The 23,858-nt window shown below is 35.9% G+C and overlaps 1 protein-coding gene across 2 annotated transcripts in view; it reads right to left on the bottom strand.

The window, feature by feature from the left end:
- Positions 1–23,858, bottom strand: part of ARHGAP24 (Rho GTPase activating protein 24) — a 527,050-nt gene that overhangs the window by 391,814 nt on the left and 111,378 nt on the right. For both annotated transcript variants that reach the window (XM_058296019.2, XM_058296028.2), the window contains exon 2: positions 8,078–8,277. In XM_058296019.2, coding sequence (XP_058152002.1) covers positions 8,078–8,277 — 200 coding nt within the window. The remainder of the gene's footprint in view (positions 1–8,077; positions 8,278–23,858) is intronic.

A 23,858-nucleotide genomic window follows, 5' to 3' on the forward strand; every position in this document is an offset into this window, starting at 1 on the left:
ATTCTATGAGGGCAACATCACCCTAATATCAAAGTGAGGTAAAGATACCACAACAAAGAAAGCCACAGACCACAATCTCTCTGAAAATAGATGTAAAAATATTCAACAAAATGCCAGAAAACCAATTCCAACAGTACATTAAAAGAGTTATATATCACGATGAAGTGGTATTTATTCCAGGTAAGCAATGGTGGTTCAACATAATAAAATCCTTTAATGTAATGCAGCACATCAATAGAATGAAGAAAAATCACATGATCATCTCAATAGAGACAGAAATAACATTTGACAAAATCCAGCAGCCCTTCTTGATAAAAAACCTGTAGAAAACTAGGAATAAAAGGAAAATTCCTCAACATAAAAAAGGGCACATATGAAAAACCCATGGCTAACATCATACTTGATGAAAGATTGGAAGTTTTCTTTCTAAGATCAGGAATAAGACAAGAATGTGCTCTGTCAACATTGTTATTTAACCCTGTACTGGAAGTTCTAGCCAGAGCAGTTAGGCAAGGAAGAAAAGTAAAAGGCATCCAAATTGGAAAGGGGAAACTCTCCCTACTGGTGGATGACATGATCCTATATGTACATGTTTTAAAACCCAGAAAAATTCACTACAAAGCTACTAGTGATAGTAAATGAATTGAGCAAAGTGGCAGAGTACAAGATCACGCAATGGCAGTGTTTTGATACAAAAGTAATGAACAATCTGAACAAAAAAATTATTCCACTTACTATAACAGCTAAAATAATTGAATATCTAAAAATTTAACCAAGGATGTATAAGTCTTATACAAGGAGAACTACAAAACAGTGCTGAAGAAATCAAGAAAAACCTAAATAAATGGAAGGTCATTCTGTGATCGTGGATTGGAAGACTAAATATTGTTAGATTCCAAACCTACCCTAAGTGATTTACAGATTCTATGCAATTCCAATCGCAATTCCAAAAGTCTTCCTTGCAGATATGGAAAAGCCAGTTATCAAATCTATATGGCCCTGAATAGCCAAAACCATCTTGAAAAAAGAAGAGTTGGAAGACTCAGGTTTCCAAATTTTAAAAATTAATATGAGAGGAAGCAGCTGTGGCTCAATCAATTGGGCTCCCATCTACCATATGGGAAGCCCTGGGTGCATGCCCCAGGGCCTCCTAGTGAAGGCAAGCTGGCCCAAGCCCTAGGAGAGCTGATGGCCCACACCCATTGAGAGCTGATGGCCTGCACACGCAGAGAGCTGGTGCAGCAAGATGACTCAACAAAGGGAGACAAGTAGACAAGCAGAAGAATGCACAGCGAATGGACAGAGAGAGCAGACAGCAAGCAAGCTGCAAGGGGGGGGATAAATAAAATTTTTTTTTTAATTAAAAAAAATTAAAATGAGAGATTCAATAACTAAAAAGTATGGAACTGGCACAAACAGAGATATATGCCAAGGGGAGAAAGTTGAGGGTTCAAAAATAAATCCTCACATCTATGGCCAACTGATTTTTAACAGCATAGGTCACAAGTGAAAATAAGTTATCTTCTGCTGAAGTTACATTTCCAGCAAAAGAACCTCTGTAAATTTCACATGGGCTGCTCATCTATTATCTCTTTATTATAGGATTAATAAGATATATATACCATAGATCCTACTTTCTAAGCTGCTGCATCCAATGTAACCTGATGCTCAAAATGGTAGAAATCATGATGATGATGATGATGATGATGGGATATGATATGATGATAGTAGCAAAAATAGCTAATTATTTATTAATTGCTCAACTTATGGTTGGGTAATAGTAAGTGTTCTAGATACATTATTTTGCCAAAGCTGACAACTACCCTCTGCAAATAAAGAAGTCAGGGAACTTACCCAGGGTATATTACTAGTGGTGGAATCTGGATTTGAACCCAGGCAGTCTGACTCAGGAACCTGTACAGAAAAACTAGGCACAACTGCTTCCCTGGAAAATTCCCATAGCAGTCAAAGCAAATTCTAGAGAAAATTATGATGATGAAACCTTTCACACCTACTTCGATCCCTCTACCCATCCTGCCCCCATCTTCTGGCACTCTCGATGCCCTCTCCAGCAACACAATTTTCTCAGTCCTTTCTCCGACAGTCAAAAGTTACCCGAGGAGCATTCCCATAATTCCTGCCTATGTGATCACAGATAATAGAAGGTCAAGGGTGTATCTATGGCATAGTTACTTTTCAATCATTTTTTTTTTAAGAGACTATGTCATAATACAAAAAATTATTCTATTATAGTATCACCAGGCAGGATTGCAGAATTGAGATAGGAGGTCTTTATGGAGCAGTCAGCATTTTGGATTCCTTCCAGATAAGCTACATATTGAATGAACCCTATTTTAAGTGCTTTGCTCTAATCCAACAAATTAAGAAATGCAAGGTCTCGAGACAAAATCCAAAATCGTTGACACTGCTTACTGGTCCCTTCATATACTGGCCCCATCCTTACTTCTGCAAATTCATCTCTCTTCACTGCTTGCTTTCTTTATTAAATTCTTGAAATCCATAATTAACATCAATTCTACAACAATCTGCTAATGGTCTGTGGCCTGTACATTTTCTTCTGCCACATACGGTACCCCCAATGGCTACTCATGTCATCCTTCAGTTATCGGGTTAAATGTCAATTTCTTGAGAAACTTACCCTAAACTTGAAGTGGGGGTAGGTTCTCCTACTATGATCTCCAATGATTCCCTATATTTTCCTTATTAAAGTATTTATGGCACTCTAATGTAACTGCAATAACCTATAACACCTACTAGAATTCGACATCTTCGTGGATCCTTGGTATCTATTTTAATTACCTGTGGTAGAGACTGATAACTTGCTTTCAATATTCATGTTATCTTCTTTTTCTCTGGTAAAGCTAGGCTACATTTCCAGTCTCCTTTGCATTTGGGTATAGTCATATGACTGAGTTTTACCTAATAGAATGTGAACAGAAGTGGTAAGGACCACTACCATCCCTGGATAAAAGTTCTATGCAATACTCCATTTTACAGCCCCATTCTATATGAATGGGAAGGAAATGACCCCTTGGTGAATTTGGAAGTCAAACGTTGAAATTGCAAAATCACTGTCAGCATGGATTTCTAAATAATTCACTTTTCTAAATGATTTTGGACTTCCATATGAGAAAGAAATAAACTTTTGTTTTTAAATCATTCTTTTCGAGGGTGGAGTCTTTTTTTTTTATAGCATTGGCATTACCATATGTCATCTTCATATTCCCTGAAATCTAACATAAAGTCTGTAGGCATATGAGAGATATATAAAAATGTGTTGAGTAAAAATGAATGAATGAATGAATGAGTAGATACATGAAACATCTTTAAAAAAACACTTTTATCATGAAATATTATAGAAGAGCTAACATCAATTTATACTTACTATGTACCAGTACTTTCTAAAACTGTTTACTTCAGTCACCGCATTTAATTCTCAGAACAATGCAATGAAGGAAGTAATATTATATCATTGTACATATGAAAACATTGAAGTTTAGATGAGCTAAACCAAGTGCCCCCTATATGATAATTAGTAAGCACATTTGTTAACAGTCAACACAATTTGACTCAAAAGCCCATGCCTTTAACTCTGAAATAAATAAATGTCACAGCTATATTGCTTTATAGAGGTAAACAATAAAAATATTCTCAAAATAACAGAAGAATAAAAAAATACTTTGTATTAATAGTACTTTCCATCTCTTGATATAATCATTTCTAGGAAAGGGCTAAGATTTCCTAAAGTTTAAGTCCTAACATTCTTGAGTCCTAAATATTTATGATGACACACAACACCATCTCAAATGCAAATACCAAGAGAATCAGACATTGCATAGAAAGTCAGTTTTAGATTTGAGGATAAAATGCAAGTTTCAAGGAATCCAGATGTAATATTTTAAACAATTATGACTTTAGCTTTTTTTGGCTCAGATATTTTAACAGAGAAATTTCTAGATTTCATTAACCCATGAATTTCATTAAATACATAAAAGTTAAGCCTACTCTTAAGTCATCAACCAATTCTTGCACATTTAGAGGTCAGACTTCAGGTTATAATTCACACAAAAATCACTTTGTTCTCCAAGTTAAGAAAACCCATTGTGATCTAATATAGTGTCATCTTGATCATGTCCAGAAAAAAACCTCCCCACACAACTGGATCAATATCTGTTACAGTAAGTCTAGACTAGATTTATTGAGTTGGTGCCTGCTTGGACTTAAGTCATTTTACCAGAGTCTCTGACTGGCCTTTAAAAATCTGTGCTCTCCAGTGTCAAATTCTAACACCAAGGGTATATCAAATGCATTAGGCGATATTTGAGATATAGCTATTATTTAAGTAACAATATACTTCATGATAGACGTAAAACAGATGGGTTCAAAAAAGTACTAGAAATTTATCACTGGATTTATTAACTAAACTGCACAATTGCCTTATTTCTAGGCTATCATATTCATACTTTCTCTTTGACTGAACAACTTGTCCCATATCACAATAACTATAATTAAAGCCACAGTAATTTGTCATAATTATCAAGGAAAGATGGTTAAACAGATATTGTTACCAACTCAGTTTAAATATGCTGTAAAACCTTCTTTAAAAGCTATCCAAAATCTTGGGGGAGGGGGTACAGTGTAGCAGGAAAAGAAATTTTTGATATGTTCTTCTGTACAGTAAGATTTTTAAGTTTTCCCTCCACATATAAGTCTGACTTTCCTTTGGAGACAAAAAATGAAGAGAGGAAAAAACAACATAAAATCCAGAAAAATACATTACTGTAAAATATTTAAAGTGGAAGCCCATGAGTGACAGAAATTAAAGATACATCTCTATATTTTCCAAAATTGACTACAAACATCCATTTTCTGTGTTTTGCTTTCTTTTTAGAAACAACCAAATATCAACCTTATTTTAAAATCTGTTCTGGGGAAGCAGCTGTAACTCAGTTGATTGGGCTCCCATCTACCATATGGGAGGCTCTGGGTTTGCATTCCAGGGCCTCCCTGTGAAGGCAAGCTGGCCCGCACCTGTGGAGAGGTGATGGCATGTGCCCACGGAGAACTGGCGCAGGGAGATGATGCAGCAAAAGGAGACAAGCAGACACAGAAGAATGCACAGCGAATGGACACAGAGAGCAGACAGCAAACAAGCCACAAGGGGAGAGGGATAAATAAATAAATAATAAATCTTTTTTTATTTTTATTTTTATTTTTTTAAAGATTTATTTATTTATTTAATTCCCCCCTCCCCCGGTTGTCTGTTCTCTGTGTCTATTTGCTGCGTCTTGTTTCTTTGTCCGCTTCTGTTGTCGTCAGCGGCACGGGAAGTGTGTGCGGTGCCATTCCTGGGCAGGCTGCACTTTCTTTCGCGCTGGGCGGCTCTCCATACGGGGCGCACTCCTTGCGCATGGGGCTCCCCTACGCGGGGACACCCCTGCGTGGCAGGGCACTCCTTGCGCGCATCAGCACTGCGCATGGGCCAGCTCCACACGGGTCAAGGAGGCCCGGGGTTTGAACCGCGGACCTCCCATGTAGTAGACGGACGCCCTAACCACTGGGCCAAGTCCGTTTCCCCTAATAAATCTTTTTTAAAAAATTCCGTTCTGAATAAAATTTATACCTGTATAAATTCTACACTTGTAGAAAATGGTTTCTGGAGGAAGCTTTTGGCCTAGATAAACTAGTTTCTTTGATATCAAATTACAGGATAGTAAGGATTTTCATTTCATATATTTTAAATAAGAAATAGTTAGATGTTGAGGTAGGCCTCTATTTCCAATATTTTATTTTAAAATTGTACGGAGTACTATCCATGACTGTGTGAACCTTTTCAGGAATAAATAGCATAGAAAAGCAGACCAATGTGATATGATAATAGCTTCTTTGAACAGTTTAGGGCAGAGTCTCAAACTGGGGTTAATGTAGATATTCCATGGCGTCTACAAGTTCTCAAATTCGATAAACAGGGAGCGCAGGCTTGATCTGTTTTATCTTACCTTCATTACCAGAAGATACACTGAACTCATCTTGTTTGGTTGGCTTTTAATTCTCCCTGTACCCTGTTTGCTCCCCTAATACCCTGTTAGGGTCCTGAATCATTACTAATTAATCACTGAATTAACCATTCTGTTAACAACATAGTCCACCCCTACCAAGCAAGAATAAGCAGCCACTGGATAAAATATTGAAATTTACTCATATCTTTTGTATTTTATTCAGTGTGTTCCTCCATATCAAAGTCCCCAGCTTGGATCCTTCAAGCACCATCCTTATGTTCTACATTTTTTTCATATTAACCTAGTCACTTACTCTGGGTTTGGTAAAAATGATATTAAGGTATTAAGAAAATACCTTAATCTGTGTTTGGCATAAAACAAGGCACAATGAGAAAAGAACCCTAAAGCATGAGATAAGGGACAAAAGATTCCACCGCTTTTCCCCTGATCCCTATATATGTCATGTCACTTCATATCTCTAAACCATAACTTCTTCATCTGTAATGATAACCCCCATATTCCCCAATGGTTTACCATGACAAATGAAATAACAGATACAGAAATGTGCCATAAGTGATACTAATACTAATTGGGATATTCTTATGTTTTATTTGTGGGGCCTTTAGCTGAGGCCATATGTGCTCAGATCCACCTGGAGGAAAACCATGGTACCACTATCTGTTTAACTTTGGGTAATCGGCATAACATAGTAAACCTTAGTTTCTTCATGTATAAGTAGGGATAATAGTACATAACTCATAGGATTATTTTAAGCATTTCATAAGAAAATATAGGTAAATTCTTAGTTTAATGTCAGACCTTGGAAAAATGCTCAAAAAATAGCAATTTCAAAAAATAAGTGGGCTGGAAAGCAGATGTGGCTCAAGAGTTGGGCACCTGCTTCCTACATGGGAGATCCCAGGTTGTTTCCCGTTACCTCCTAAAAACAAAGAAACAAACAACAAACAAAAAAACAAAAAAACAACTCATGGGAAATCAATGTGACTTCATGATTGAGTGCAAGCTTCCCGCATATGAGGTTCAGAGTTCAATTCCTGGCCCCGGTACCGAAAAAAATAAAAATAAGTGAGGTTTGTACTTTTGTTACTTTTCTTATGTGATTCAATTAGAAGAATGAAAACCTTGTGAAATGATAATGTCTCAGGGATTTAAAATATTGAAGCAGAGCCCTGATCCAAATTCCTAATTAGGCTCTTGAATTTAACACAAGAAGAAATAGCTACAAGAACACAATGTTAGGGATGTTCATATAAACTATTCTAGAATGTTTCTTCTTGTGTTCTTATATCCTGTAGATATAGATGAAGGTAAATCACAGAGATGATATCTCAGTTCCCATTCTCCTTTCATCGATAGGTAAATAAGCAATAATCACAGATGAATGTGCTTGTTGGATCTACAGAGAGGGATGGAGATTTTTCCTGTCTCTCATTGCTGCCTAGAGATTTGTGTCTGAGAAAATGATAAATAAATAAGCAAATAAAATACTGTCAAGCAACCAAAAAGAAACATAGAACCTATTCCTAGAAGAATAACTGTGCATCCTGGTTGAATGTATCAACGTTGCACAGTTTAGCACCACATTCATAATCTATGTGAGCTAAGGTAGCGAAAAGCTCAAGAGAATTAATACTGAAGAAGTCTCATAAATTATTGCAAGTTGGGTGTATAGTCTTCCTTCAAATCTGTGCTTTCAACTTATTCCTAAGGAAAAGGAAAGCTGTTTTGGCTGCAATATATGTCTCTAGCAGATGTCCATTAAAATTTTCTCATGAAGTAAGTTTGCCTGAGGGAGCCAGACATTTGGTTCTAGTGTAGTAAAAATTAAAATTAATATTAGACAAGTAGAATTTGCCTCTTGGCTTCAAATAGCAAGTTTGTCAACTCCAAACCAAAGTGAACAATGGGAAAAAGGGCAAAAGATGTCAATGAACTGAATGAAACTAGGGAGATCAGGATGGTCTCAGATTCCTTCAGTTTCTAGAAGGCCTCTCTACTCCATGGATCGCTTAGTGCATTTATTTTCTTCTACTTACCAAGGGCTTGGTTTCATCTTCATCTTTGAAATAATAGAGCTGATCTCCCTTGAGCACAAACCAGCGTGTATGCCAGGTTTTGACAAAGCCTCCTTGCTTCCTCAGCCACCCACACTTTATGGCACCGTGCCGCCCTTGGCCTTGTTGAGGCTTTTCCGTGGGGTCGTTGTTTTCCTCCATTATCAACTGGATGGACCTTCCTATTTAGCAAACAAAAAGAGAACAAAGAATAAGGTGCCCTGATATATTCAACTGCCTCTTAAAACACATCTGCTTTAAATAAAAACAGGAGTGGGTAGGATGAAAACTGTATATCAGCTCGCTTGCCAAGTTCCTAGAAGCAAGCCACAGACCTGACAACAATATGCCTAGAAGAACGCTGAAGAGAGATGTTTTGTCTTACTGCTTTAAGTGAATGAGTCAGCTGGGTGATAACACTTTTTTCTAAGTAGAACTAAAGAAATGGGAAAGTTTTAGATGTATTGTGTTAAGAAGCAAATTTTTAAAACAAAACAATCAACAAAAACATTAATTTTCATGAGTAATGGCCTCTGTGCCTGATTTGGGCCCATCTGGGCAGGCCTGTGGTTATCTAAGAAAATACTAGCCTGATACATGTTAAAGTTTAAAGGGACTATTCTAAAACCTCAATGGAAGACATTTATTTTATACATGTGAAAATTTCTCAAGATGTGTCTGCTCCCTCCACCCCCCACCTTGTCTCCCCACTCTCTCACCCCCTCAAAAAAACTATCCCTTTGAGAGTTTCTTTGGCTGCTCAAGAATTGATACAGCTGAAAAAAATTAAGTAAAGTTTCCTTCTCCCCACATTCACCCTCAAACTGCAGGAGTGAACGGTGCTTTCCAGTCAATTACATGATGAAGGCTATACATGGTAGAGTACAAGGCCATACACAGTATGCATAGCAAGAAAATGAGTTCATCACAGGGACAATATTAATCAACAGAAGAGAAGCTAAGCTAAATTGCCTCAGTAAAAACAGAGGAAGTCTGCTTTCTGGGAGAGCCAGCGACAAGTGCTCAGGAGTTAAAAGATTTTTGCATCTTTTATATATATATATATATATATATATATATATATATATATAAATAAAGATACTTAGATTACATAAATGTTACATAAAAAATAAAGGGGATTCCCTTATGTCCCACTCCCTACACCTCCTACTTTTCCCCACGTTAAAAACATCCTTCACTAATGTAGTACATTGGTACATTCGTTACAATCGATTAACACATTTTGGAGCATTGCCACTAAGCATGGATTATAGTTTACATTGTAGTTTACATTCTCTCCTGCACATCAAAAATGCCAAATCCTTGCTAATATTTATTTCTAGGCATTTATTCAGGAAGTGAAACGCCTGCTCTCACCTTTGTGTTTTTGAGTAGTTCACATATAAGGGTACAAATTAATTAATAATACATGGGATATTCCTGTTCAGGTACATTCATTCACAAAGTGCCTATTTTATTTTTCCTAATTGATTCCAGAATGCAAGTTGTCTTTATTTCTAGCTTTTTTATTTTCATCACTAATTTTTAATCAGTTTATATTTACACAATCCTATTATAAAGTCCAAGTTTTCATTGTCAGCCCTTCATTATTTATTTATGTTTCTTCCTTAAAGGTTCAGGTTCAAACATTGCATTATGGTCCCCTAGTTTCTTTGAATTTTGTCCTGCTATTTCACTTGCAAGGATGAAGAAGAAACTTTGGTGCTAACGACTTCTTATTTCGATAATTTTTAATAATTTTTATCATCTTTACAGGAGTTTTGTCTCTTCCATTGCACTAATTCCAGTTTATTTCCATCCATGCTTTTATCTTCATCTCTTTAAATTACTTTAATCTTCAAATAGGTAACATCACTACCATCTTTCTCATTTGGTATGTACTTTGTTTCCTTTTTTGTGCAGAAACACTCATCTAATTAATAGGCCATCATCTCCACAAAATATCTTGAAATTTCCTTTCCCTTCTGGGGTATTCCCATGATAGTAACCTCATACTTCAGGAAACTCATGTGTGTGCATATAGGATCGTGCCTGATGCATCCAGATTGTTATACCCTTAAGGCAGGAATTTTCATCTCTTTTTCTTACATATCCTTATATAAAGAACCGAGTAAACCCCACTTTAAATGAATAATAAGTGGTATAATATAATTTAGATAGTAAGTGTACTTATTTAGATCAGCCTAAGTAATCATTTCTGTCTTTCGGTATTTATATTGTTCAAATGAACACAACTTAGTATTTCATTACCACCTATTTATTTTTTGGTTGAGTATTCTAACTTACAAATGTTAATAGGGCCTTAAAACAAACATACCAACACTCACACATGCAAAAATAAGGAATGCATTGCACTATTGCACAAACTCTTGAGGGGGTGGCTTCTTTTTCTTTCTTAATTCTTAGTATTCAATTTGAAATAAAAAATTCTAAAATGTTTGAAGGTAATTAGCAACTAATATCAATAATATAAAATATACAAGTGACCAATTCTTATATTGTCCACCATCAATGTCTTAGCAAAAAAATGTGTGCATGAAAGAATATAGCTCATGATTCTTCTTGCATTTGTTGCTTGCAAGTCTGGCCAAAACCAGTGGTCAACATTGCCCACTGAACTCCTGCTTATAGTGTTTATATTTTCATGACTTCAGAATGCATCCGAAAGTGTTTGTATAATATTAATTGTAGCAACTAATTACAATAGAAATTTTTAAAAAGTGTATCATATCCCTAAGGAAAAATAATACCACAATTATTACTGGATGAGTGTTTTACTAAAACAACCATGATTTTTATAGAGGAGTCTTGATATTTGGGAGAAAATAAATGGCTCAAATTCTATTTTTCACTTTTAAAATGAAAATGCTGGAGTGGATTATTTCTAACTATGGTTGCTCCTAGTACTCAAAAATATATAATCTCTAATTCTATAAGCATAGGAACACCAGATATCCTCATACTTAGTGCAATGTCTAGTATCTGGTTAAAGTCAATACATGTTAGATGAATTAATCAATTTTGCAATAAGTTTGGTGCTAGGTATCTAAAAGCAAACATTGTTTCCTCCTAAAACCTGATCCTTCCTGAAATCTGATCATAGGAACTGGCACAAGGATATACCAGTACAAAAATACCCAGAAGAGGGTGATGTCATCAACATGGCAATATAAGACATCCCCTGAAAAAAATCTTCCCTTAAAACAACTAATACAAAGACAAATCTCACTTGCTTGGAACTCTGGAGGATGATAGAGACTGGGAGAAGGACTCCACAAATGCTGAATTGAAGGAAAATATTTAAAAAACACCAAAACAGTTAGGAGGTCTACAAACCAGACCCAATAGTATAGACTCTACCCCCTCACTCAGTACCATGCTGCTTAAGAGTTACACACCACACTAATGAAGGATGTTATTAATGTGGGAAAGTGTGGGAGGAGGAAGGAGTAGGGAAAACCCAATATTTTTATGTAACATTCATGCATAGGGACCCAAGTCCACAGAGACCCAGGGCAGAACAAAAGCAATTGATAGTGAGTATACACAACAAACCCTCTAGGAAATAAAAGAGACCCTTGCAGAACTGTTAGCAAGAGATACACACATTCAGCCCAGTCTCTTATTGCTGGATTACATAAATGAAAAATGGACCTTTCTTGACTGACCCCATCTGTCACCCTGGGGAGAGATACCTTCACAGGGTAGTAATAGGAATCAGAAAAGTTTCACAGAATAAAAAAGGGAAAACTGAACTTCTGTCCCAGAACTGAAAAGTGTAATGAAAAGGGGCACTGAGTGAGGGAAGAATTTAAACAAATCATAGAAGCTGGGGAGAAAATTCTGAACAAAAACAAATAGAACAGATCAGGATTTCCCAGAGAAAGGATAGAGGAAAGTAAATTTTCTCCTGGAGGTGAAACAATTGCACATAAAAGGGCAATCTTAAAGTTGTACAGCCTAACCAGGGCAAAAGGTGAAGATCTGAGAAAATCTGAACAGTTAAAAATAGGTGTGGTGGTTTGAGTCTTTTATGTACCCCAGAAAGTCCTGTTCTTAAATCGAATCCATTCCTGTGTGTGTGAACCTATTGTAGGTGGGTCCTTTCCATCAAATTACTTCAGTTAAGGGCTTTTCATTATATTGAGTGACCCAGGGTGGATCTTAATCCTCTTACTGGAATCCTTTATAGATGGAAGAATAGAAAGCCACAAATACAGAAAAAAAACTTCAGAGAAAACAAGAGAGAAGACCCTGAGAGCCAGAAGCTGAAATCAATGGAACACAAAAGCTGAGAGAAAGTCACTTTAGCTAGAAGCTGAAAGCAACAAGGCCCAGAGGAGAGGAGTGAGATGATCAGATGCCACCATGAGCCAAATCACCTAGAGCTGCAACTCAGTGAAAAAGGATCTCCTGATGATGCCTTGATTTGGACACTTTCATAGCCTCAGAACTGTAAGCATTTAACCTAATAAATCCCCATTGTAAAAACCAACCCATTTCTGGTATATTGCTCCTAGCAACTTTTAGCAAATTAAAACTATGGGCTACTCTAAGCATCCAGTATAAATGGAACCAAGTATCAAGGAGCCTTAACAGAGCCAATCTACAATGTAAACACAGGCAGTAGGGAAAAACTGATGTTCAAAGTTAGCACATCAAAATAATCAGGTATCTATTCAAAAGCAAAAAATTACATGCCATACTAAGAAAAAAGATGATATGGTTTGATCAAGGGAACAAATTAAAACTTCAGAGAGACAATGACTTTGGAATAACTCATCAAAGAAGTTCAAACAAATCTAAATCAATTCAAGAAGATGAAGGAAAATATGGCTAAAGAAATAAAAGATATTAAGAAGACAATGTGTGAGCATAAAGAAGAATTTGAAAGTTTAAAAAAGAAACAGAGCAGAAATTATGGAGATAAAAGGCACAATAATGGAGATTTAAAAAATAATATAGGCATACAATAGCAGATTTGAACAGGCAGAAGAAAGAATCAGCAAACTAGAGGACAGGACACCTGAAATCATACAGTCAGTAGAATAGACAGAGAAAAGAAGAGAAAAAAAATGAGCAGAGTCAGAATGACTTGAGTGGCAGCATGATATATGCATTCTTGGAGTCCCAGAAGAAGAAGAGAAGGGAAAAGAAGCAGAAAGAATAGAGAAAATAATGGCCAAATTGTCCAGCTCTTATGAAGGACATAAATACACATGTCCAAGAAGTGCAAAATACTCCAAAGTAAATAAACCTTAATACACCTACTCTGAGACACATGCTAATCATAATGTCAAATGAGAAAGATAAAGGGAACTCTGAAAACAACAAGAGAAATGATTCATCACATATAAGGGATCCTCAATAAGACTAAGTGCCAATTTCTCATCAGAAACATGGGGATGAGAAGGCAGTGGTATGATTATTTAAAATATTGAAAGATTAAATAAAAAACTCTTAGCCAAAAATTTTTTATCTGGAAAAACTGTCCTTCAAAAATGAGAACAAGTTTAATATATTCACAGATAAATAGAAACTGAAAGAATTCTTCACTAAGAGATCTGTCCTAGCTCTCTCTGCCAAGAGAAGCCTGCATCAAATCTTGGTGTGTAGTTCCATCTTTCTCTCCCATTTTTCAGCAAGCTTTATTCTTTCCTCATTTCCTAAATAAACTCTTTTTACTGGCCTAAAAAAAATAAAAATAAAAGACATGTCCTGTAAGTATTGCTAAAGGTGTTCTTCAGGTTGAAAGAAAAAGACAGGAGACAGTGGCTTAGAGCAATGTGAAGAAGTGATGATCTTCAATAAAGGAAACTAAATGAGTAAATGCAAAACCCAATAGAACTGTAACCTTACTATATTTCTCTACTCTTTAATTCCTATGAGAGGTAGGCTAGAATTGAATAAGAAATAGCTATATTTCATGATAATGGATACACAAAATATAAAGAGGTAATGTGGGACAAGAACAACCTAAAGAGGGAGAAACAAAGGTATAAGGGAGCAGAGAATGCATATGCTACTGAAGTTAGTATCTTTTCAGATTTGTAGGTTATAGACATAGGCTGTATAATATGAACTCCAAGGTAATCATAAAGAAAGTATTTTTAAAATATACAGAAATGGAATGATAAACTTCAATTAAAAAGTTTAAAGGAATCAGTCAGCTATATCAGAAAAAAGGAGGCTGCAATAAAGGATAAGGAGACAAAAAATACATAAGGCATATAAAAACCAAAGAACAAAATGGCTGAAGTAAATATTGTCTTTGCAGTTGTAACACTGAATGTTAACAGAATAAACTCCCCAATCAAATGACACAGATTGGCAGAATGTATACAAAAGCATAGGCCCAAAGACAAAAACAGGTTAAACATAAAAGGATGGAAAAATATAATCTACATGAATTGTAAAAAAAAAAGAGAGGTGGGGCAGCTATGCAAGAGACAAAGAAGGATACTATATATTAATGAAAGGGCCAACCAACCAAGAATAAATAAAATCATAAATATTTATGTACCTAACCACAGTGCTTCAAAATACATGAAGCAAACACTGGCAAAACTGATTGGAGAAATAGACATCTCTGTAATAATAGTTGGAGACTTCAATACATCACTTTCATCAATAGCTATAACATCTAGACAGATCATTAATTAAAAAAGGAGAACTTGATTATTATGATAAATGAACTAGACCTCATAGAAATACACAGAACATCACACCCCAAAGCAGAAGCATACACACTCTTTTCAAGTACACATGGGTCATTCTCCTGTACCCATATGTTGGGTCACAAAACAGGCCCAATAAATTTTAAAAGATTGAAATTATAAAAATCATCTTCTCTTCATTCACAATGGAATGAAGTGGGAAATCAATACCAGACAGAGAACTGGAAAATCCACAAATGCATGGAAGTTCAATAACTCACTTAAACATTCAGTGGGTCAAAAAAGAAATCACAAGTGGAATCAGTAAATATCTTGAGATGAAAGAAAACAAGAATATAACATGCCAAAACTTACACGATGCAGTGAAGACAGTGCACTAAAAATGAAGAAAGAGCTTAAATCAAATGTCTAACTTCACACTTGGAGGAACTAGAAAAAGAACAGCAAACTAAACTATAATCAAGCAGAAATAAATGAAATAGAGAGTTTTTTTAAAAAAGAAAGCATTAACAAAACCAAAAGTTTGTTTTTTGAAAATATCAGTAAAATGGACCAACCTTTAGCTAGACTGACAAAGAAAAAGAGAAGATATAAATAAAATCAGAAATGAGAGGGGAGAAATTACAATTGACCCCACAGAAATTTTAAAAAGTTCATAAGAGGATACAATGAACAACTCTGTACCAACAAATCAGATAACATACATGAAATGGACAAATTCCTAGAACACATGAATAACCTACACTGACTGTAGAAAAAAAGAAGATATCAATAGACCAATTACAATTAAAGATACTGAAGAGTAATCAAAAACCTCCCAACAAAGCTGAGAACCAGATGGCTTCAGGTGAATTCTACCAAACATTATGAGAATTAACACCAATCCTGCTCAAACATGTCCAAAAAGCTGAAAAGGAAGGAACAATATTTAATTCATTATGTTTCCCTGTGTTTCTATACAGTATTAATTAGCAATCTGAAGAGAAGATCAAGGGAAAAATTCCATTAAAATAGTAGCTAAAATAATCAAATATTTATATATTTAGAAATAAATTCATCCAAGGATGTAAAGGAAAACTACAGATTTAGAGATTCAATGCAATCCTAATCAAAATTCCAACAGCTTTATTTTGCAGAAATGGAAAGGTCAATTATCAAATTTATATGGAAGGGTTATGGTCCCTGAATAGCCAAAAACATCTTGAAAAAGAACAAAGCTGAAGGACTCACACTTCCTCATTTTAAATCTTATTACATAACTACAGTAATCAAAATAGCATGGTACTGGCACAAGGACAGACATAGAGACAAATGGAAATGAATTGAGGGTTAAAAAAACCCTCACCTCCATGGCCAATTGATTTTTGATAAGGGTGCCAAGTCCACTCAATTGGGAAAGAATAGTCTCTTCAACAAATATTACTGCATATTCATATGCAACAGAATGAAGGTGAACCCTTATTTACACTATATACAAAAATTAACTCAAAACGGATCAAAGACCTAAATCTAAGGACCAGTTCTGGGGAATGAGACAAATCCCGGGCCTCCTTGACCCATGTGGAGCTGGCCCGTGAACAGTGCTGATGCACGCAAGGCGTGCCCTGCCACGCAGGGGTGTCCCCCGCAAAGGGGAGCCCCATGCCCAAGGAGTACACCCCTTAAGGAGAGTCGTCCAGCGCTAAAGAAAGTACAGTCTCCCCAAGAATGGTGCCACCCACATGGAGAGCTGACAGAAGATGATGCAACAAAAAGAAACACAGATTCCCAGTGCCACTGATAAGGGTAGAAGCGGTCAAAGAAGAACACACAGCCAATGGACACAGAGAGCTGACAATGCGGGGGGGGGGGGGGGGGGGGAGGGGGTGTAGGGGGGAGGAAGAAAGGAAGAAAGGAAAGAAAGAAAGAAAGAACCAGTTCTAGAAGAAAACATAAGGTAGCATCTTCAGGATCTTGTGTTAGGCAATGGTTTCTTAGACTTCACAATCAAAGCAGACAACAACAAAAAACAGACAAATGGGACCTTGTCAAAATAAAATATTTCTGTGCATTAAAGACCTTTATCATGAAAGTGAAAAGACATCTATTTAATGGGAGAAATATTTGGAAATCACATATCTGAAAAGGGTTTAATACACCGAAAATATAAAGAAATCATGCAAGTCAAGAAACAACCCCTTTAAAGAAAAACAGCCCAATTAAAAATGGGCAAAAGATGTGAATAGACATTTCTCTAAAGAGGACATACAAATGGCCAAAAATCATATGAAAAGATCCTAAACATCATTATCCATTTATATCAAGGAAATACAAATCAAAATCACAATGAGATACCAATTCACACCCACTAGAAAGGCCACTGCTGGGAAAAAAAAGACAGAAAATTACAAGTGTTAGAGAGGTAGTGGAGAAATAAGAACACCAGTTGATTGCTGGTGAGAACACAAATGATATAGCTGCTTTGGAAAACAGTTTGGTGATTCCTCAGAAAGTTAAGTACAGAATTGCCTTATGATCAGGCAATCCCATTACTAGGTATACACACAACAGAACTGAAAGCCAAGGACTGAACAGATATATGCATTCTGATGTTCATAGCAATTTGGTATTCACAATTACCAAAAGATGGAAGGAAGCCAAGTGTCCATCAACAGATGAATGGTTAAATAAAAGGTGGTATATACATACAGTGGAATATTATTCAGAATGAAGTTCTGATATATTATCAGGGATGAACCCTGAAGTCATCACGTTGAGTAAAATAAGCCTGACACAAAAGGACAAATGTTGTATGATCTCACTAATATTAAACAACTAGAATAAGCAAACTCACAGACTCAGAATCTGAAGTATAAGTACCAGGAAACTGATAATGAAGAATTCATGCTTTATTTGTACAGTTTCTCTGAGGGTTTATTGTGAAGTTTTGGTAATGGATGGTGGTAATGGTAGCACACATTGTGAAAGTAATTAACAGCTCTGACTTATATATGTGAAAGTTGTTAAAAGGGAAAATTTTAGGTTGTGAACATGTTATTAGAATAAAAATTTTAAAAGAAACATAGGACTATAAAACACATATAATGAATCCAATTGCAAATGATGAACTATAGTTAATAGTACAGTTATAGTTAAGAATACAATTATAAAAATTTGCTCTTTCATAAACTGTAACAAATATATCACAATAAAGCAAGGCGTTAATAGTTGGGTTGTACATGGGAACTCTGTATTTTATGTATTTTATGCTTGATCTTTCTGTAAACCTATAACTTTTCCAATTTTTTAAAAATAAAACCAGAAAAGTGATTATCTTTTAGGCCTGACTCTCCTTCACATTAACTACCCAATCCATCAGTAAATCAAGAAGACTATACCTCCAAAAAATATTTCAAATCTGTCCACTGGGCTCCATCTCCTTTGCTATAATCCAGGCCACCATTATCTTTTGACTAGATAATTCTAATAGTCCTTCCACAGGCCTTACTCTTTCCTTTTTTTTAAAAAAACTCCCTTCCCCCCACCTCCAGATGGCTTCCTCATCTGTCTGCTCATTGTTTTTTCTTAATGTCTGCTTGTTTTTTTGCTCAAGTCTGCTCATTTTCTGCTTGTTGTTTGTTTGTCTTTGTTAGGAGACATCAGGTACTGAACCGGGACCTCCCATGTGGGAAGTGGGCCCCCAACTGCCTGAGCCACATCCACTCCCTGCTTTTATTTTCAATCGCATATACAAACCCTTGAGCACATACTCCCACATATTTCATTCTCCATGCCGCAGCTGGAGGGAGCTTTTACATTAGATAATGATTCTTGAAAACTTTGTTGATTCCCCCTTGTACTTATTTCTCAATCCAAATGTTTCATGGCCTGTAATACTCTGAACCATTTAGCACCTATCCATCCTAATCTCATACTACTCCACTCCCATCCCTCTACCCATCCACCTACCGCACATGGACTCATTAATGCCCTGATGCAAGCAAACACATTAGCCCTCTTTCAGTGCCAGAAATACCCAAGCTCCTTTATGCCTGGAGTCTTGATACTTGATGATCTCTCTCATCCATTAAGTCTTGGCTTAAAATTTACCACCTCCATCAAGCCACCGAAATTGCCCCAGTGAAGTAGTTCCCATCATGTTTTTCTCTATTTCTGAATTTGTGCTGTCTTCTAGACACTTCTCTAAATTGCTATTTCTTTACCTGTTTACCGTCTCTCATCTGCTCAGAAAAATAAGCTTTATGAGGTCAACGAAATGGTTTCCCTCACTTTGGTGTACTTAGCACATTTAGTAGTGCTTAGTTGGTCCTCTGTAAACATTTGTTGAATCAATGAATGAAACTATGTAACAACCTCAATAAAATACCTACAAAAATATTTTGGAAGGTTCTTGATAAGTGCATTTAATGTCTTAAAGAAGATTGTATACCCTAAGAACTTGTTTTTTTCCTACATACAAGACTTAAATTAGCATGAAGGTTGTTCTTAAACACAATGCCCATATCACCAAACCCAAATGAGCTCAAAACTACTATTTACAAAAACAAAGTAGTATTCAAAATTTATACTTTTTAGCATTGGTAGGAAATGCATGTATACAATTGTAGTGTAGCACTAAGAAAAGTACAATTTACTCACTCAAATTCTCAGAGAATGATTTAACAGAATCTCTACTGGGAAAATAGTTTCACTGTGGTCAGGCCATGGCAGCTGAGAAGTATATAAGATTACAAGATAACTATTAACTTAAACTTTTAGCAAATCAACATAGCAATGACAACACAGCAATAAAATCTATAAATGGTTACTATAAACTAAAACAAAAATAGAAGTGGGAATTTAACTTTATCTTCATGTCAGTCTTATGAAAAACTTTCATGATGGCTATAGCTTCATGCCTGGGCTTAGTAAGACCTCATCATTTAATGGACTCACAGCTTTTAATTGCTTTCCAAAGCTGGAAACTGGTTTGGATGTCTAGTCAGATGGTTCTTTTTGTAACCATGGGGCTAGGAATAGCATAATACTACTTGGTGCAATCAGTGGTGAAATTTGTGTTCCTAACAGTATTTTTTTAAAAAGTCAAACAGCCACCTGCAAAGATGTTTATATTTGTGACTTCATTTCAACCAAGAATATATAACAATGCATATAAATAAAGACATATATAAATAGAATGCCACATGCAATGGAGTTGCAATATATTTGAGTTTAAATTACATAGATTTAACTACACATGATCGACAAACAAAAGAGACTGAGATGGAGAGAAAAAAGAGAAGAGGAAGAGAAAAAGAACAACTTAAACATCACAAACAATTCCACCACAATCCCTCCAGCCCACTTAATGAAAATATGCACCCACAGCAAGTGTGAGGCAGAAGAAATTAACCTGCATTCCTTCAGTCAGTGTCAGCTCTCATGGCCTCTGATGGCCTGAATGTCTCACATGCAGAATGTGCTCTCAGATTTTAGAATACACATGATTTCACACCACATGGCCCCTCAACACCAACGAACAACTCCAATTGTTCAGTCAAAGAAAAGGACTTGTTCTATTCCTGGGGTGGGGAGAGTGGCAGGATTGGTAAAATACTGCAAATGCTGAGAGATTTAAGGACTTTCAAGAGTAACTTTGATCACACCTAATTGTCACTTTTTGTGCTGACATTAGAAACTAACACCTTTGTAAGATGTGATTCCAGTGTGCACCCCATACAACAATAGATAGTGTTTATATGAATTCTACTCTTTCATATTTTAAAAAATAGCACTTTATTTTGTAGCATTGCTAACATGTTGTGTTTTCAGCCAGCAGGGCATTTTATGGAGCTATGTGTCTACATTCTAGAATATAGCTTTTCTATAGGTAATGGTTCACCTGGCAAAAAGCAAAAATTTACTCAGGAAATGAGAGAGCATGTATGTGCTTCTGTCCCACTCTTGGTACCAAAATCTGTATGAGTCAGGATTCTTCAGGGAAACAGAATCAACAGGATAGATAGATAGAAAAAGAGAGAGAGAGAGAGAAATAAGATATTATATATATAACTATTATGAGATTTGTTATGGGAATTGGTTAATGACTATGGGGATTGGCAAATCTGAAGGGAAGGCCGCAAGTTGGAAACTCTGATGAGAATTACGATGAATTCCTCAGGAGAAGCTGGCTGGCTGAAAGAAGTATAAAGAACTTATTCTTCTGACTGCTGAAACCATCCTTCTCCCTTTAAGGCTTTCAGCTAATTGGATGAGAATTCTCTTATTGCTGAAGGCAGTCTCCTTTGTTGACTGCAGATATAATCAGTCATAGACACAATCAACTGAGTAATGATTTAAATCCATGAAATATCCTCACAGTAATAATCAGGCCAGTGCTTGTTTGACCAAACCACGGGACACATAACCTAGTCGAATTAACAAGTGAATTATTCATCACAGTGTATACATGTGCATACATGTTTGAATGTCTGCATGTGTGTGCACATGTGTATAATTACATGTGGGTATGAGTGTCCATACACTGTGTGTGTGTTTGTAGTCCCTTTACAGAATAAAGTCCTTAAAGGCAAAATATTTATTGACATTTTTTTCTCATTTTTAAAATATGAAGCACCGTGCCACTTAGTATGTTAAATATATTCCTGCAGATCAGACAATTTTGATGAAGCATAGAACATAATAGAGTTTCACAATATAGTGCTCTTTAAACAACATGATTTTGGTATTATCATAGTCAATCTATGAAGTTATAGATTTATTTTTTATTATTTCTGAGAACATTTCTTCAATAACGTAACTATTCACCTGATTTAGAACTTAAAACTCTCTCAATACTCTAAAGATTTAAATAATTCCAGGATAAAATTAACTACTAGCATATTCTGATGTCAGTCCTTAAGCCCTATTTAATTTAAAATTCACAATCCTCTACTTCAGCTCAGCTGTAAATTTTGAAGTCTAATTTACCAAATCTCCCTTTTTCTATCCTCCTGGGCAGTACCTCCAGTTCCATCTGGATTTTCCCTGAGTACTACCAATTCCAAGTCTATCTTTCCTGACATTTACTATCTGTAGAAGAATTTGGTACCCCACCCAGAATGCTCTTACATGTCAATGCACCCATTCCACCAGTAAGTATGAATATTGTCTGACCATGACTCACAGTTACCTACTTCCCTGGAGAATTGTCCTCACCAAAAGGGAATCTCCTATACAATTCTACATACCCAAATCTTACCTACTGCCAAAAACCAACTAGAAAGGGGTACAAAGGGCCAGTCTTTTCGCCTCAAAGAAGACTAATTTTGCATTGCAATTTGTGCTCCAGAGCTTCCCATTGAATCAGGCCAAGGTAATTTTACACATAACTTCCCCACTCCCCTCACCAAGATGGCTCCTTCATCTGTATGCTCGTTGTTTTTGCTCATTGTTTTTTTGCTCGTTGTCTGAGCTCATTGTTTGCTCATTGTTTTGTGGGATTTTTTGTTTGTTTGTTTGTTTTTCCTCATTGTCTGCTCATTGTCCATTTGTTTTTCTTTAGGAGGCACCAGGACCCAAACCTGGGACCTCCTATGTGGGAGGAAGGCACTCAATTACTTGAGCCAAATCTGCTCTCCTTACACTTAACTTCATTCCTCTGATCTATAATGCTTCCCTCACTCCTGTTCTCCTGAGAGCATGCCCTAACAAGCCACTTGAACAAGAATATTCACCTCAAGTTTCAGCAAAGGCAGAGCTGAGAGGGAAATTTATAGCATTCAGTGCTTAAACTAAAAATGAAGAAAGAGCTGAAATTGAAGACCTAACTGTACACCTGGAGAAAATAGAAAAAGAAGAGCAAAGTAATCCCAAACCAAGCTGAAAGAAAGAAATAGTAAGGATGAGAGCAGAAACAAATGAAATCAAGAACAACAACAACAACAAAAAACAATAGAGAGAATCAACAAAACCAAAAGTTGGTTCCTTGAAAAGATCAACAAAATTGACAAAACCTTAACTAGATTGACAAAGAAAAAAAGAGAGAAGATGCAAATAAATAAAATCAGAAATGAGAGGGGAGACATTACCACTGACTTCTCAGAAATATGAGAGATCATAAAGAGGCTATTATGAACAACTGTATGCAAAAAAAAAACAACAACTAGAAAACGTAGATGTGATGGACAAATCCCTAGAAACATATGAACCACCTACACTGACCCTAAAAGAAATAGAAGACCTTAACAAACCTTAATCACAAATGAAGATATTGCAAAAGCCATCAAAATCCTATCAAAGATGAAAAGCAAGGGATCAGATGGTATCACAGGTGAATTCTACCAATCATTCAATGACAATTTAATACCAATCTTGTTCAAGTTCTTCCAAAAAAATTGAAGAGGAAATATCACTACCAAACTCATTCTGTGAAACCAATATCACCCTAATACCAAAACCAGATAAAGACACTATGAAAAAAGAAAATTATCATTATATCTAATGAATATAGGTACAAAAATCCTCAAGAAAATACTTTCAAACCAAACCCAAAAGCACATTAAAATAATTACACACCATGATCAAATGGGTTTTATCCCAGGTATGCAAGGGTGGTTTAACACAAGAAAATCCATTAGTGTAATAAACCGCATTGATAAATTGAAGTAGAAAAATCATATTATCCTCTCTTTTGCAGAAAAGGCATTTGACAAAATACAGCATCCTTTCTTGATAAAAAACACTCCAAAAGTTAGGAATAGAAGGAAGCTTTCTCAATATGGTAAAGTACGTATAAGGAAAACCTATAGCTAGCATTTTTACTCAATAGTGAAAAACTGAAAGCTTTCCCACTGAGATCAGGAACAAGACAAAGACACCCACTGTCACCATTATTATTCAATACTGTGCTAGAAGTTATAGCTAAAGCAAATAGGCTAGACAAAGAAATAAAAAGCATCCAAAAAGGAAAGGAAGAAGTACAACTTTCACTATTCTCTGATGAAATGATCTTATAGATAGAAAATCCTGAAAAATCCACAACAAAGATACCAGAACTAATAGACAATCTCAGCAAAGTGGTGGGA

Source organism: Dasypus novemcinctus, chromosome 1 (genome assembly GCF_030445035.2).
Source record: "Dasypus novemcinctus isolate mDasNov1 chromosome 1, mDasNov1.1.hap2, whole genome shotgun sequence".
In the NCBI taxonomy this organism is placed as follows: Eukaryota; Metazoa; Chordata; class Mammalia; order Cingulata; family Dasypodidae; genus Dasypus; species Dasypus novemcinctus.